Below are 16,214 nucleotides of genomic sequence, written 5' to 3' on the forward strand. Positions count from 1 at the left end.
AAGAAAAAGTGTTTTCCCGAGAAATTTTGGTGCAGTCGATTTTTGGTAAAAAAGGAAGGTTATACACTGCCTTTTTTTGAGGCCCTCAAAAAAAATTGTCTCAGATCGACCCGGAAAAAAAATTTTCTTATAGAATGTGGCCTGTAGAATCCATAATTTCAAACAGTTCCAAGATTGGGCTACTAGTTCAAAAGTTACAGCCCTTTGAATTTTCTTTCGAAATTGGTTTCTAGTCTATAACTTTTGATTGAGAAGTCTGATCGAAAAAGTACGAATTGTTTTGGATTCTACGCACCAAAATTAATAAGAAAAAGTGTTTTCCCGAGAAATTTTGGTGCAGTCGATTTTTGGTAAAAAAGGAAGGTAATAATAACTGCCTTCTAGACCTTTCCAACGAGGGGTCGGAAGGCATATCTACGACGCACCGTTCTTGAGATATTACGGTTTGAAATTTCGACCATAAATTCTGACAAACCGTAATATCTCGAGAACGGTGCGTCGTAGATATGCCTTCCGACCCCTCGTTGGAAAGGTCTCGACCAGCGCTATCGATTGGCGCGGTCAGAATTTCGCCAAAAAATTCAAAGGGCTGTAACTTTTGATCTAGTAGCCTGATCTTGGAACTGTTTGAAATTATGGATTCTACAGGCCACATTCTATTAAAAATTTTTTTTCCGGGGCTCAAAAAAAGGCAATGTTTTACCTTCCTTTTTTTTACCAAAAATCGGCTACACCAAAAATTCTGGGGAAAACACTTTTTCTTATTAATTTGGGTGCGTAGAGTCCAAATCAATTTGTACTTTTTCGATCAGACTTCTCAATCAAAAGTTATAGACTAGAAAAAAATTCAAAGGGCTGTAACTTTTGAACTAGTAGCCCAATCTAGAAACTGTTTGAAATTATGGATTCTACAGGCCACAGTCTATAAGAAAATTTTTTTTTCCGGGTTGATCTCAAAGCGAAAAGGCAGTGTATAACCTTCCTTTTTTCGAACTAGAGACCGCAGTCGAGCTTCCATATCGCTGGTCCAAGGGGGCCTATTCCAGCATTGTTTTATACGTCCTTCAATTCTCACACCTCCTTCACTTACTCAAGGGTTCTCCGTATGACACAATTGCTAAAAGTACTAAATATTTCGTCAGGGGAAACTTTAGCACCGGGGGGGTGCTCATTAGGATACGAATACGATCTTTTGAGATCTTACGCAACTGTGGCGGAATCGCATCCAAACTGCAAACAACAGTATAAGCCATTGGCGTAGCCAGGCGCTTGGTATTGGAGGGATTGATGCGCGTACTTTGGGGAAGTCTTTAGAAAGCCATGTCGCGTCCGATTCTATATTTAAAAATTTGCGCTGCCTTGAATCGACCGTCTTCCGTCCGGTTTAATCGTTTATTGATCGTAATCCCTCTTCCTACAACCGCACTCCTTCTTGAACATTTCCACTTTTTTGCTCCAATCCTGAGGCCAGAACTTGGTCTAGCAGTATCCCCTGGCATTAGCGTTATTGGCCTAACTGTCCCAGGGACAAGGACAACTGTTGCCAACGTTTCAGGTTACACTCCTGTGGCAGACCCACGTGCACGTCATTCCTACCTTAGTTAGGGGCTCCCCGTTCTATTACTTTTAAAATTTCCGGTGGGATTTTTCTTAGCCGTTTATCGTCTTGCTTTTTCGGACCCTTAATCTTGAATTTTCTTTTACGCCGTTTCATGTAGTAAATTGAATTTAAATTCCTTAAGTGGAACAGTACAAGACCATGACCATTTGACATGTCCCTTGAAGTGGTGCTACCCATTAAGGTTGTAATTAAAAATAGTTCCCGCAAATCTTTTCGAGGGTAAATAACTATTGACAATCTTGATCCACTTTGTAGTTTACTTTAACATAAGTTTAGGTACAATAAAATACACTCCTTTAGATAGATTATGTACAAATTGCTTTACAAGTATTTTCTTATTTCATATAATTTTAAGCTAGGTACTTCCATTTGCAGGTCTGATATGTATGAAATGATCGATGTAACTTGGTCGCACACGCATCCCATCCAAAATCTGCACTGGAAGAAGTGGTTTATCAGCTACAACCTTTCGGAAGCATGCAATATCGAAAGAAGCTTCCAGTTTTTGTTACAAAATTCTTTAACAACGGGCAGCAAAAATATTTTGCTATATTTACTTAACAATTGTATAAAAAGTTTATTACCTACTGTACAAATCTATTGTCATATGAAAAACTATCCTCCTTACACTAACAGTATTCCGCTTGAACACTGAGATAGCTTCGTAGATCCGAAACCTCCACAATAGTAAATGGGTACACCTTTTAGAAAAAGACAAATTGTTCGTATTACACTCCCCTCTCGACGTCCAGGTGATTGAGGGTCGCCGCGTTTTGAGCGTCCTCCTCCATCGCCTTCTCCGCCCGTCTGATCTTGCGATATTTTTCTATCGATTAAAAATTAAAACGCCGAACGTCTCCGCGTCGCAAGCACTTACTCGCCAATTTAAGCATTATAATTCCCCACCAGATGGACCATCCCCAACCGACCAGGCAGAATAATACTGTAAACAGCTGTCCGCATCCTATGAAAAAGTCTATAATGCAAGCGCCTATTCTGGGTTTCGGTCCGTCTTTCTGCGAGAATCTCGGTTTTCCTATACACAAGCACAGAAATCCGCTGAGGATGGTTCCTGCAAGAAAACGATTAGAACGTGGGTTAGCGGAACGTAAAAATTACCGAAACCGGGAATAAAAATGTTCAGGATTAAACATAACCAAGCTAAAGGTACGGGAAGCACTGGAATCGCGGCCTTCATGACTGACGTGTGGTCCACCAAACCGGCGTCCAATTTTGAAGTTTGTGGTTCCTAAAATGAGTTCCTTGTACTTGCGCGGATTTCAAGTGGGCTCACCTCTACAACTGTTGCCAAAGGTGTGAGGCTCTTCTTCTTGCTCATCAGCGACTCTCGTCGTCTGATCGCCTCTTCCTCCGCCTTTCTCCGCCTTTTCGCGCATATATTTAGGCAGCAGATCGTTCGCAAAAAATTCTTGCATTTGTCTTTTGAACTGTAATGAATACATTCTAGTAAGGTGCCAAAAAAATCTGATTTAAATGAAATATGATATGCGTTTCTCATTTGAAAAAATCCGTCTTCTACAACCCTGATACAGGGAATTGGGAAGACACGTTTTTGTGTTAGTGGTGTATGAAGGTGTCTAGAAAATTCTTATTTAACATCTTCTTTCATTTCTGGAGTTCTGATACATTTTTTTATGGAAGAGTTTGAATTAGAAGAGTAGAATACACGAGAGATCTGTGGAAATCTTTTCCAAATCTTCCTGGAATGTTTCCTGGAATTATTCCCAGATCAGGATGCACCAAAGACTGGGATAGCATTACAGGAAAAGGTTCCGATTATATTTAACAGGGTTTCAAGAAGGATAAAGAAGGAAAAATACGAGGGGGTTGAGAAAGTTACCTAACTGGTGTCAACAAGGGATGGAACAGGATGAGTGCACAGAGACGGATATGAGGGAAGAGGTTGAGAGACGAAGAGGAAGGAAGCAAAGCATGTTAGAAGAACTAACAAGTAATCGAGCAATAGAGAGGGAAAATAACTGATAACTGAGTGGGTACCGAAATATCTAAGAGAAGGACAGAAGAATATAAAAATAATAGCGGGGTTCAGTATGGAAACAAGGAGGGAAGAAGAAATGTTGAAATGCGAACTACGGTAGAGCATGAAGAAACTTTCAGGAAAAACACAGAAGTAGTAAACTGGGAAGGAATGGGAGAAGACAGGGAAGGAGAGTGGACACAGGGTGGCAAAATACGAGAAGGAACAATAAAGGAAATATTACTGAAGAAACAGACCAGAGAGAAGAGGTGGAGAGAAGAACAAGAAGAGGGAAAATCTCGAATGCACGAGGGGAAAAAGGTATAACGGGGTGGGTACCGAATATCTAAGGGAAAGACGGAAAAATTTGAAAATCTTGGCGAGCTTCAGATGTGGAAATGAGGGGAGAAGACGTGAAAGATGGAGGAAAAAAGGAAAATGGAAACGCAGACTACATATTCAGCAATGCGAGAAAACATCGATGATCTGATATTGAATGTAGAAAGGTAGAAAGAACGGGGAGAGGCGGGAAAGTTGTATTAGACGAAGAGCGAAGCGGAGAAGAAAAGAACTGGTGTCAAAAAAGAAAGGAAAATGATGGCAAAAACAAAAAAATACTACGAGATAAACGAACAAGGGGAACAAAGTGATGAACAAGAAAAGGATAGGACGGAAAAATCATATGTGGAAATGAGGAAAGAGGAAGTGAAAGAGAGACGAAGAAAAATTGAAATGGCAGACTACGTGTAGAGAATAAACATCGAATTATCTGATATGGAATGTAGAGACGTAGAAAGAACGAAATAAAACAGAAAAGTAATACTAGACGAAGAGAGAAAGGGAGAGAACAAGAAAAGAGACAAAGAGGGGAAAGGAGCGAATTGATAGGAGGGGAAGAAGAAATCATGCGGCCGGATAAGGATACAAAGGAGCAAATAGATAAAATGAATGAGAAAATGATGGAAGAAATTAGAGGATCCAAGGAGGAAATGCAAGGAATGGAAGAGCAGTGGAATGAAGAAAAAGAAGAACTGATGGACAAGATAGCAAATCTAGAAGAAGAAAATGAGAGAAAAGAAGGAGAAAATATAAGGAACAAAATAACGTTAAAAGGTGCTGATATAAGCAGAAAGAAAGGCACAGAAAGAAATTGCAGAGGCTGCGGAGAGGGAAAGAGGAAAGGAAATTAAAATAAGATAACAAACGATGAAGAACACAGATCAAGTAACAAAGAAAACCGAGTAGTGCGAACAGAGACGAAGGCAAAATGCTTTTGGAGGGGAAAATTAACAGTAAAAGAGAAAATGGAAGGAGGGGAATGGAGAAGAGAGAGACAGAAACGATGAAACAAAAATGGAGAGAGTTTGTAAGAGGATATTATGCCGTGGGGATGATTGAACCATGGATTGAAGGAAATGACTGGAGGGGAATAAAGGACAGGATATTTAGTGAGTGAAATGAAAGAGGAGGAAGGCATACAGGAAAGGGTAGAAGTGGAGGGGAAGAACATGGGGATGTGTACACAACAGAGAACGAATTAAAGATGTATCATATAAAATAGAAAGTATGGTAAATGGAAAAGAGGAGAGGATGATATGGGGGGGGGGGGGGGTAAATTCCAGAACAAAGAAAAGAGTAGATAATCAAGAGATAAAGAGGGAGAGGATCTACTGGAATTATCAGGAAAAGAGAGGTCGGTAATTGAAAAAGGTACTGAAGAGGAACGGGTAGAAACGGCCACTAGTCTACGAGGGAAGATCAGCAAATGGAAAGATGCAAAGACGGAGGGAGATACAGTTATGGACAAGTGACACTGTTGAGTCGTAGACTATAAGAACAACCCTCCTCCTTGGCGTACAGAGGAGGAGTGAAAAAATTTGGAGGCAATAACGTGGTACTAAGTAAATGAAGGGGAAGGAAGAGATAATGGAAAGAGTGTGTGAGAGAGAAACAGACATAGAATGATAATGGAGAAAGAAAACAAGGAAAGGGGGGGATTTAGAAAACAGAAAAAAGTACAAAAGAAAAAAGGATCGAGAAACAGAGGAAACATAGATGGGGAATATAAATAGATGACTGAAAACAGCACTTTATTAAGGTACCTACTACAGCGAAAGCAAGAGAAAAGGGGACGTGTTAGGGGAGGTGGGAAGGAAACGAAATTTCAAGAGAAGCGCTTGAGTAACTAAGAGACTGAAGAAAGGGAAAGCGGCAGTGAGGTAAGCAATAAGAAATGAGGCTTGCATTTTCGCCACAGATAGTGTGAACGAAAAGCCGAAGAAACTGATAAACAAGGTATGGAAAGGAGGGGGACTATAGAAAGAATGAAGGGAAGGGGTAATGGTGCTAATTCACAAAAGAGATGATAGAAAAGTGTTTGGAAAATTATAGGAGAATCACGATATTAAAGACGGCGTACAGATGCAGTGGTTTAGAAAGAGAAATAGAAAGGAAAGGGATGTAGAAGATGCACTACACAAATTGGCGGAAAAGGAATTGGAAAAAAATGACGAAAAGGTGATAGCATTTGTCATGGATTTAAAGGCGAATGGAAAGGGAAAGTAGACAATTAGGTAAAGCACAGAGTCAAGGAATTTTTTAGTGTAGACTTTTCTATTTATATTAGGCCATCAGGGGAACCAACGCAATTTTGGAGAGCGGTTTTTAACAAATAGCCGGTGGGCATCTTTTGTTTATAATGCAATTTTTATTTATTTTTTATAGATGGACGCCTGGAAGAGGGCGACGCTCGGACAAAAGACACTGTGGAGAGAAAGAGAGAGAGAGAGAAAGAGACTAGAGGAACAAAAAGAAGAAGAAATCGGAGAGAGCACAGACGCGTGGAAAATATGAAGGAGAGTGTTCAAAAGGCAATAACATGGAAAGAGATAAATGAAGGGGAAGGTAGAGATAAAAGAACGGATTAGTGGTACAAACAGTGCACAGAAGAGAGAAACAGATACAGAACAATCATGAAAAAAGAAAGAAGGGAGAGAGAAGGAGGTGTTGAGAGAACAGGAAAAACAGAAAGAATACGAAGAAGAGAGAAGAATTACAAACAAAGAAATAAAAGGAAAAAAACATAAGTGAGAGATAAATAAAAATAGAGGATTGGAAGCAGGAGAAAGAGGATGTGAAGACTACCGGAAGAATGAAAGGAAGGGGTAATAGTTCCGATTTACAACAGAGGGGACAAAGACTGTTTGGAAAATCATAGGGGATCACTGTTTCAGTAGTGGGAGAAGGACGATCGATCGATTGGAAAACGAGGGCGAAAATGTGATAGCGTTCCTCATAGATTTAAAGACAGCTCTTGTCAGATAAAAAAGTATGGCAATCAGAGGAAGGAAATGATTTGAAGATGGAGAGATACTGGGAACAAAAGGAATAGAATTAATGTCGAAAAATCAAGGATGATGACATTTGAGAAAGAGATAGAGAGGAAAAGGGAGGTAGAACGGAGGAGGAGAAAGAAAAAAGTAGAGGAAGTAAGAGAATTTAACAATTAATAGGAAGGAATAGGAGAGAGGAAGTTCAAAATAAGACCACAGTGAAAGAATGTTTGTCAACGAAGATGAACACAAAAGGAACATGGTAGGAGCAAAGAATATTATGAACGAAACGGATTGGATGGGCAGAAATTGAAAGGAGAGAATTGGCGGAAAGCATGAGGAAGGACTGACAAAAAGGGACTAATAAAAAAAGGGAGAAAAGAAGAAGAAATCGGAGATAGCACGGAGGAGTGGAAAATATGAAGGAGAGTGTTTAAAAGGCAATAACATGGAAAGAGGTAAATGAAGGGGAAGGTAGAGATAAAAAACGGATACAGAACAATGATGAAAAAAGAAATAAAGGGGAGAGAAGAAGGTGTTGGGAGAACAGAAAAAAATGTAAGGAAAAACAGAAAGAATACGAAGAAGAGTGAAGAATTAAAAACAAGGAAAGGGAAAACATCTTAAGTGGAAGAGAGATAGAAATAGAGGACTGGAAGCAGCACTTTATTAAGGTACTACATGGAAAGCGGGAGGAAGAAGGTATGAAGACTATTGGAAGAATGAAAGGAAGGGGTAATAGTTCCGATTTACAACAAAGGTGACAAAGACTGTAAGGGAAATCATAGGGGAATCACTTTTTCAGAAGAGGGAGAAAGATGATCGATCGATGTACTGCATACATTGGTCGAAAAAGTACAAAAGGAAAAGTATGGCGAAAATGATGGAGAATGGGAAAATAGATAATAATTTAAAGAACAGAACCATGGAGTAATAATGGTAACAGAGGGAGAACAGACGAAGAAAATGATGGGAAGATGGAGAGATACTGGGAACAAAAGGAATGGAATTAAATGTCGAAAAATCAAGGATGATGACATTTGAGAAAGAGGTAGAGAGGAAAAGGGAGGTAGAACGGAGGAGGAAGAAGAAAGAGAATTTAACAATTAATAGGAAGGAATAGGAGAGAGGAAGTTCAAAATAAGACCACAGTGAAAGAATGTTTGTCAACGAAGATGAACACAAAAGGAAAATGGTGGGAGCAAAGAATATTATGAACGAAACGGATTGGATGGGCAGAAATTGAAAGGAAAGCATGAGGAAGGACTGACAAAAAGGGACTAATACAAAAAGGGAGAATTCACAACGAAGCACAGCTAATAACGGAAGGAGTGCCAAAATATATAACAGGAAGGAAGGAAAACGTCAAACTAATAGCGAGGTTCAGATGCGGAAAGAGGAGGGAGGATAGAACAAGAAGAAAGGAGGCAGACTATGTGGAAAGAAAGAGGAAAATATTGATCCTCTGAGATGGTACTGTAAAGAGGTAGGGAAGTCAGGGAAGAAATCCTGGACGAAGGGGGAAGAGGAGAAGGGTAAGCTGAACCCCACATCTCATCCAGTCCTTTCACTTGTGGGCACTTTCTAACGAAACTGTTCTTGAGCAATTTGCACTGCATCTGCAGATAGATCTCGTCTAGATCTTCCATCGCTAGAAGGATGGGGGAAGGGGACGAGTGATGACAAAATTACTTGATTGGAGGCCTTACATTACAGTACCATGAAGGGCAGAATAAAAATCGATTTCCACCCCTATTTTGAGCAAGGGTGTGGGTATTGCACTTGCAGTGCAGTTCTTACGAGAGCGGGCGTGGTATCGATGGTTAAACTTCCTGGGAGTGAGTCTTCTTGGCCATAAAAATTCCGGATGCAAGTTGTCTTGGGGCCGGGGGCGAATTTTCCGCAAAAGATCGAGAAGAGTGGAATTGGGTAGGAATATGTCAGTTCGACGAAGAAAAACTTCTTTGACAACAAAGATCCTCTCGTGTTCATTCAAGTTTCAAACCTCAAAGAGTACACAGGAATGCCACCCCTATCGATTTTTGCGAAGTCAATGGAACGAAGGCACGCAATATGGCGCAGATGAATACCTCAACATTGGTGGTTCGCCGATGTAACTGTCCCTTCTCTCCGTCCAGCTGTCCTTCCGTTTCGCACCCCCGTTGGCACCTTGCTCGACGTCGCCGACCTTTTTCCTCTTGCAGCACGTCAACTTTTGCCACCACTTCGTCTTCTCCGCCACCTGATCGTCCTCCTTCTTTCCGAACCACCATTTGCGCTTCTTCTGCTTCGTCTTCGTCTGCCTCGCGCAGCGGCCGAAGAGTCTCCCGCAGATGCCTTTGGGAGGCTCGCTCGTCGTCGCCGCCGCTTCCTCCTGGGGCGATTGCGGCGGCGGCAATCTGAAAACAAAAGTCGAGCGTGAGAACCTTGTACCAGAAAAAGTTCGGGTCAAGCAATGAGGATGGGGCGTGGTGGTGTTTGCGATAAGATCAATGTGAGTTTTGGAAGAAATTATGTACCCGCCGCCATTTTGTAGTATGTCGCCGTAACCGTTTTGATTTTCGTGGAGCGGCATAACGTAAATATACGTCATTTTGCGATTGATTCGTTTCAACTGCACCATGGGAGCTTCCTTCTGAATCAGTTTTCGTTAAGGTCACGTTCGTGATGCTTTTAAGGGAGAAAATCACTTTTATGTAAATTATGCAAATGGTGTCATTTACATTTTTAATTGTTTATTGCTTTAAAGCTATCGGCCGTCGCGGGATCCTCGATCACTTCACCACAAACAAAGAGATTGGGGAAACTCTCGCGCGCTGGTATCGAATTTTCTTACACAAACTGACCACGCGGACTGGCGTTTTCCAATTTCCAACGCGTCTACACATTATCGCGCTTTTTAGTTCCCGAAAAGCAGTGGCGTGCGGTTGCCAATTTGGGAACCTTAATCGGGAGCGCTCCGAAATCATCGAGCTGGATCACACGAGATTTTCGCCGGAAACCTCCGGCGGAAGTCCTCGCGGAATGCCGGCCCTTGATACTCTAAGACGAGCGAAATCGGTGACGGTTGGAGGAAAACGGCGCGCCCATGCAGATATCTGGACACGCTATTCTGCACTTGCTGACCACTCAAGTATTTGAATCACGCAATCGTAGCGCTGTAACAACCCCAAACCCCTTAAGATTATATTAGGTCGACTTTGATATGCTTTATAACCGCAACGCCATCATTTTCACGAATTTAACCTTAACCTACCATAAAAAGGAGACGATCGATTTTCCAGATGGATTCAAGGATTTTTCTCTACCATGCGGTTATTGAGAAAGCGGGAAGAATTTCCACCACGTCCCTTCATCAATCACCCTTTCATAATGTATTGACGTTTTTTTCCTACCCGAATTAGCTATAATTACTCAACCCCCATTCTCGCGTACCTATACATTTCCTATTACACGTTTCACACACCTTCTTAATTGGTGCCGGTAATCAATCTTGGGGAATCAACAGTAGCAACCCCACCAGATATCGATTAGTGAGTAGACAGTTTATCGTTAATTTGTTTTGGGCTATTGTGACTAGAACCAACCCACCTCCCACACTTGAAACTAACTTGAAGAGACTGATTGGGTAAGTCTAAAGGCCGTCAGGCATACATTTAAAACCCTCCGACACTCTTTTCTGCAGATATTTGCACTGGAAGGTTTGACATCACCAATACGGGAGGAGGAGGACTACGGTTGGTAGAAATTAATTCCTTTCGTTGAGACCTTTCGTTAGAGTACCATGAAGTATAAAACCAGCCCCCCCCCCCCATTTCTTCTGATACGGGGTCAGATAAGGCCCCGTCATTCACTGATCTCGAAAAAGAGCCGCACAGGAAAGTTATAGTTTGTACAAACCAATTTATTTCGATGAGGCCCTTCATTAGAATACCATGGGTAGAACGTGTGCCCCCCCCCCCTCCACTCTTCACATTTTTAAAAGTTTTACTTGGCATTCATTCAGTATGAACTCTGAGACCAATTGGTGGTCGTATGAATAAAAGTTATGCAGGTTATCACTTTCAAAAACAACACCTTAGGAAATAATGTAGGGGGGGGGCTTCAACCTTCAAGGTATAGTGTACCTATTCCAAAAAATTTCAGGACTGTAGCACCATTCCCCTAGAAGTAGTTCAAAACGACAAAGGTGGATCCGGACGGGCGGATAAAACGCACTTTTTTCTTAAAAAACGCGCTAAACAGATGAAGAAACAAAAAGATAATTAATCAAAGGAATCAAAATAGAGAAAGACTTCTGGAAGCTGATAAATAGAGAAAGGGGACAAATATATGGGACGATGAGGAGATTTAAACTAAGCATGTTACATGAAAAAGCGAGACCAGAAGGGGGTAGGTTGAGCGGAAGAGCAAAGGAAAATGGAGTGTCAATTAATGGGGCTCAAAAAAGAGATAGATAACCTAAAGAATGAGATACCATATGTTAAAGTTTTTTTAATATATCACTTGTTTTTGACATCACTTGCGCCACAATTGTTTGCAAGATTCTTTACAGCTAATCGTTTTTAGGGTAACCTGAGGGTCTGGGGATTACCCCCCCCCCCCCCGGAAAAAGTTAATTTTCACCTCGCTGCACGGGGGAGGGGAATGAAGATTGACTCTTTCTTTTCCATGACAGACCCCCTGGTGATACGTTGACCCTCAAAATGCTCCGCTAGGTGTACTAAACATTTCGGGGGGAGAAATGACCCCCCCCCACAAAACAGAAAGATCAATCAAACATTGGGTTCGACGAGTTCAGAGGGCTTTGGGGGAGAATGTAGCTCTGGGCGGTATGGAATACCCCCCAGCTATAAGGGAGATTTGATGACCCTTACTCCAGAACCAATTGTCATGGTAGTTTTTGGGAAAACGTCATAGATTTCTTTTGTGTGCTAGGGGAGGTATCCCCCCGTGGTATGCTAACCCCCAAAATGTTTCAGAAAACTACTATGCGCATGATTTTTGTGAGTAGTGTAGCTAAATCTTTCTTTTCCGGAAGATATTCCATACACGTGTTCTCAGGGCTAGACGCTTTGGGGGAGAATGTAGCTCTGGGCGGTATGGAATACCCCCCAGCTATAAGGGAGATTTGATGACCCTTACTCCAGAACCAATTGTCATGGTAGTTTTTGGGAAAACGTCATAGATTTCTTTTGTGTGCTAGGGGAGGTATCCCCCCGTGGTATGCTAACCCCCAAAATGTTTCAGAAAACTACTATGCGCATGATTTTTGTGAGTAGTGTAGCTAAATCTTTCTTTTCCGGAAGATATTCTATACACGAGTTCTAAGGGCTAGACGCTTTGGGGGAGAATGTAGCACCGGGGGGTCTGGGGGGTATGGAATACCCCCCAGCTATAAGGGAGATTTGATGACCCCTACTCCAGAACCAATTGTCATGGTAGTTTTTGGGAAAACGTCATAGATTTCTTCTGTGTGCTAGGGGAGGTATCCCCCCGTGGTATGCTAACCCCCCAAAATGTTTCAGAAAACTACTATGCGCATGATTTTTGTGAGTAGTGTAGCCAAATCTTTCTTTTCCGGAAGATATTCTACACACGAGTTCTAAGGGCTAGACGTTTTGGGGGAGAATGTAGCACCGGGGGGTCTGGGGGGTAAGGAATACCCCCCAGCTATAAGGGAGATTTGATGACCCCTACTCCAGAACCAATTGTCATGGTAGTTTTTGGGAAAACGTCATAGATTTCTTCTGTGTACTGGGGGGGAAACCCCCCGTGGTATGCTCACCGCCAAAATGTTTCAGAAAACTACTATGCGCATGATTTTTGTGAGTAGTGTAGCCAAATGTTTCTTTTTCGGAAAATATTCTATACACGAGTTCTGAGGGCTGGACGTTTTCGGGTAGAATGTAGCACCCTGAGGTCGATTTCTTCTTTGGGGTTGGGGGGGGAGGGGTCCAGACCCCCCGGTGCCATTTTTTTCCCCAAAATGATTAAGAAAGTGGGTATGCTTATGATTGTTATAGGAAGTGTAGTCAAATTTTTCTTTTCCGGAAGATATTTTCCATACACGAGGGTTCTAGGGGCTAAACGTTTTGGGGGATGGGACCCATTAAAAGTTTTATGAAACCATCATGAAATTATCACACTGCTTGGGATTAAGATTTCTCCCACAAATTTTAAGAACAGCGAAGACACGTCCAGACCTTCCACTAACGCTTTGAGAGTACCTGTTTTATGTCAGTTGACACTTTATTTTTCCTGGGGGGTTTTCCCCCCCCCCCCCCCCCAAGACCCCCCGATTCTACAGTCTTCCCCAAACTGATTAGTACTCTTGGCTTTTTTTGCAAAATTCTATGGGGTTGAACGTTTTTTTGGTGAACATACCACCCGGGGGGGGGGGGCTGAGGGGATTTTATGGCAGTTGTCGGTAAAAGAAGATTGAATTCTTCTTTTTCATGCCCATGCCCCCCAGACCCCACTCCCCTGATACATTTACCCTCACAATGTTTAGTACCCTTAGCACTTACAACATCATTTTTTTTTGCAAGATTCTTAAGAGCTGAATGTTTTGATGGTAAGCGTATCATTCGGGATCTGGGGACTACTACCCCTCTCCCCCAGGAAAAAGAAAAAGTCAATCTCAGTGTACGAAGGCGGATGAAGATTGATTCTTTCTTTTCCGTGGTAGACCCCCTCAAAGTATTCCGCTAAGTGTACTAAACATTTTGGGGAAGAATGTAAAACCGGGGTCTCTGGGGGTAGGGAATACCCCCCAGGAAACAGGAAGAGTCAATTGTCGCCCCAGTATACGAATGTTTTATGTTAGTTGTAGGCGAATGAAGGTTGGCACTTTCTTTTTCCTCGGTGGTATACCCCCCCAGACCCCCCGGCTCCACATTCTTTCCCAAAATACGGCGTAGTAGCGCTGCTGAGCGGCGGTGACTTGAGGGTTGTTGCGTGACGGCGGAGTCGCAGTTGCGCAGCGGTTGACTCGTGCACTGGACTGCCTCGAATTGGCAGTGGAGGAAGAAGAGTTGCTTTAAGGGTAAGGTAGACTTCCCTAGCTCTACTGTGGTGTTTGATTGGCCCAGCAAGCTCGCCCCCCCCCCTTCCTCCATAGCGTGATCCTTGATCCACGGGGCAGTCCCAATGGAAGTGGCGCTCGGGACAGTAATGGCAGGCGGGCAGGGAACCTTTTCTCTTCGGAGGGTTCGGTGCCGGCTGGCCTAGTGTTTTTTAGCGGGGTCTTCAAGTGGGTCCCTGGACAAAACGGGAAGGCCGGTGGTGGTGTCCTTTAGTACTTGGAATGCGGCGGTCAGATGGTCGATGGTTTGAGCCACCGCGGTCGGAATCGTTGTTGGCACTGGCGCTGGTAGTGGTGGGGTCAATTCTCCTCGTGTTGGTGGATTCCGATGCGCTTTTCAGTCGACTATCCCCCTGTTGGGCGCCAATTTTACAATGTACGCAAATTTGACCAGATGTTTCTTACGTAACAACCATTTCACGTTTTACAATTACATAAACAAATCTAAATAAACAGCGATAAAACAAAGACTAAAAGGAAAAATAACACTAAGGCACAAATTCAAATGAAATAAACCAATTCTGTGCTAATTCGGAAATAACCCCCCCCCCCTACGGATTTACTTTACTAGATTTCTCAAATACAGGGTATCCCGTCGCATTTTTTAAGAATTAAAAAAAAGTGCTATTGTTTGCATTTTGTCCGTCCGTCCGTCCGTCCGGACCCACTTCTGCCGTTTCGAACTACTTCTAGGTCCTACTGGAATTTTTTGCAGTAGGTAGCCTATACCTTGAAGGTGTGCCAGACGGTCATCAAATTTCGCTGTATAAAAGGGGGCCACCCCCACGAATTATTTCCTGAAATGCTGTTTTTGAAAGTAAAACGTCCATAACTTTTACATACGACCAATTGGTCTCAGATTTTGCATACGCGCATGCCTTTAGCGGTCCCAAGTTAAACTTTAGAAAATGGGGGGGGGGGGGAGATCAGTGAGCGATGGGACCTGAGGGGGGGGAGGTGAAACATTAATTTTATCTCTCATTGTATTCTAATTATAGGTCTCAACTAAAGGAACCGTTTTCTACGAACTACTGCCCTTCTTTCTGACCTTTTATCAAAGTACGGGCGGAGGGGCAGGGGGGGAGTGGAACTAGTTTTATCCTTCATGGTACTCTAATGAAAGGTCTCAACGAAAGGAATTAATTTCTACCAACCGTAGCCCTCGTCCTCGACTTTTCATCGTGATCGGGTATATTCCTTTATACCTCAAGAATGATTGTCGGAAGAGGGTACTCACAAAGGGCGATTGAGACGTCTGCAAGAAATATATCCATTGGTGATGTCAAAACAAAAGCTATTTCGGTTAAAAAAATGCGCTTTATCTGCACAAAAGTTGTGCACAATTTATACTTGTTTATTATACCTGCAATTTACTTTAAAAATAAGGGAAATACATTGAAATCATAATGATTTTTGTCAATTCGGTCGAAAAAGATAATACTCCGTCCATTAAATGGCTTCTTGTAAAATCTAAAGTTCACCAATTTCGGAGTTCTCGATGGAAAACACATTTCAATGCAGTTACCAATTTACAGCGTTCCGAATTTTAAAGTCAAATAAAAATGTCATCCATTTTTGTAAATGAATAAAATATATGTACAGGGTGTCCCATTAATAATGGTCACAGGCAATATCTATGGAACTGTTAATTGCACAGCTTCGGGAAACAATTTTGTTAACAAAAGGGGCCAATAGAAATCGCTGGAGATTATTTTCAAGTTTCCAATTTCGTCGCTAGAGGGCGTACGATTCATGGTTAAGTAGAAAAATGACTTTTTTCCTAAAATATACCCATCAAACATGCATACAAAATACATGCATAGCAATCTTGTATCAATTTTGCATCATTTTGATGCTCTAGCTCATAAAATATTAGGGGTAGGGGAAGGGGAAATTTAAGGAATTGAATGTAACTTCGGATTAGGTTAACAGATTTTCACATAATAGATCTTGTTGGAAAGAGCGTGTGGTAGAGGGCGCGATGGGACATTAACATAAACTTTGCAGGTTTTTTTGAAAATTTCAAATGTAACGATATAATTATTATATGATATTATCAAATAAGATGAAAAAGGGAGAATATCAGTGAAAATTTGATATTTGTTTTCTAAGCAGAGATATGGCGAAAATACGAACATTCGCAAATTGTAAAACCGAAAACGCCATCTAAAATTA

The 16,214-nt window shown here is 42.0% G+C and overlaps 1 protein-coding gene across 1 annotated transcript in view; it reads right to left on the reverse strand.

The window, feature by feature from the left end:
• Window positions 1-1,860: 1,860 nt before the first annotated feature.
• The window catches only part of LOC116181313, a 32,090-nt gene continuing 17,736 nt past the window's right edge, over window positions 1,861-16,214 (reverse strand). The window contains exons 4-8 of the mRNA XM_031501631.1: window positions 9,043-9,351; window positions 2,916-3,069; window positions 2,741-2,870; window positions 2,499-2,693; window positions 1,861-2,447 (exon numbers count right to left, since the gene is read on the reverse strand). Coding sequence (XP_031357491.1) covers window positions 2,350-2,447; window positions 2,499-2,693; window positions 2,741-2,870; window positions 2,916-3,069; window positions 9,043-9,351 — 886 coding nt within the window. The 3' untranslated portion in view covers window positions 1,861-2,349. The remainder of the gene's footprint in view (window positions 2,448-2,498; window positions 2,694-2,740; window positions 2,871-2,915; window positions 3,070-9,042; window positions 9,352-16,214) is intronic.

Source organism: Photinus pyralis, unplaced genomic scaffold (genome assembly GCF_008802855.1).
Source record: "Photinus pyralis isolate 1611_PpyrPB1 unplaced genomic scaffold, Ppyr1.3 Ppyr1.4_LG9, whole genome shotgun sequence".
Classification (NCBI taxonomy): Eukaryota; Metazoa; Arthropoda; class Insecta; order Coleoptera; family Lampyridae; genus Photinus; species Photinus pyralis.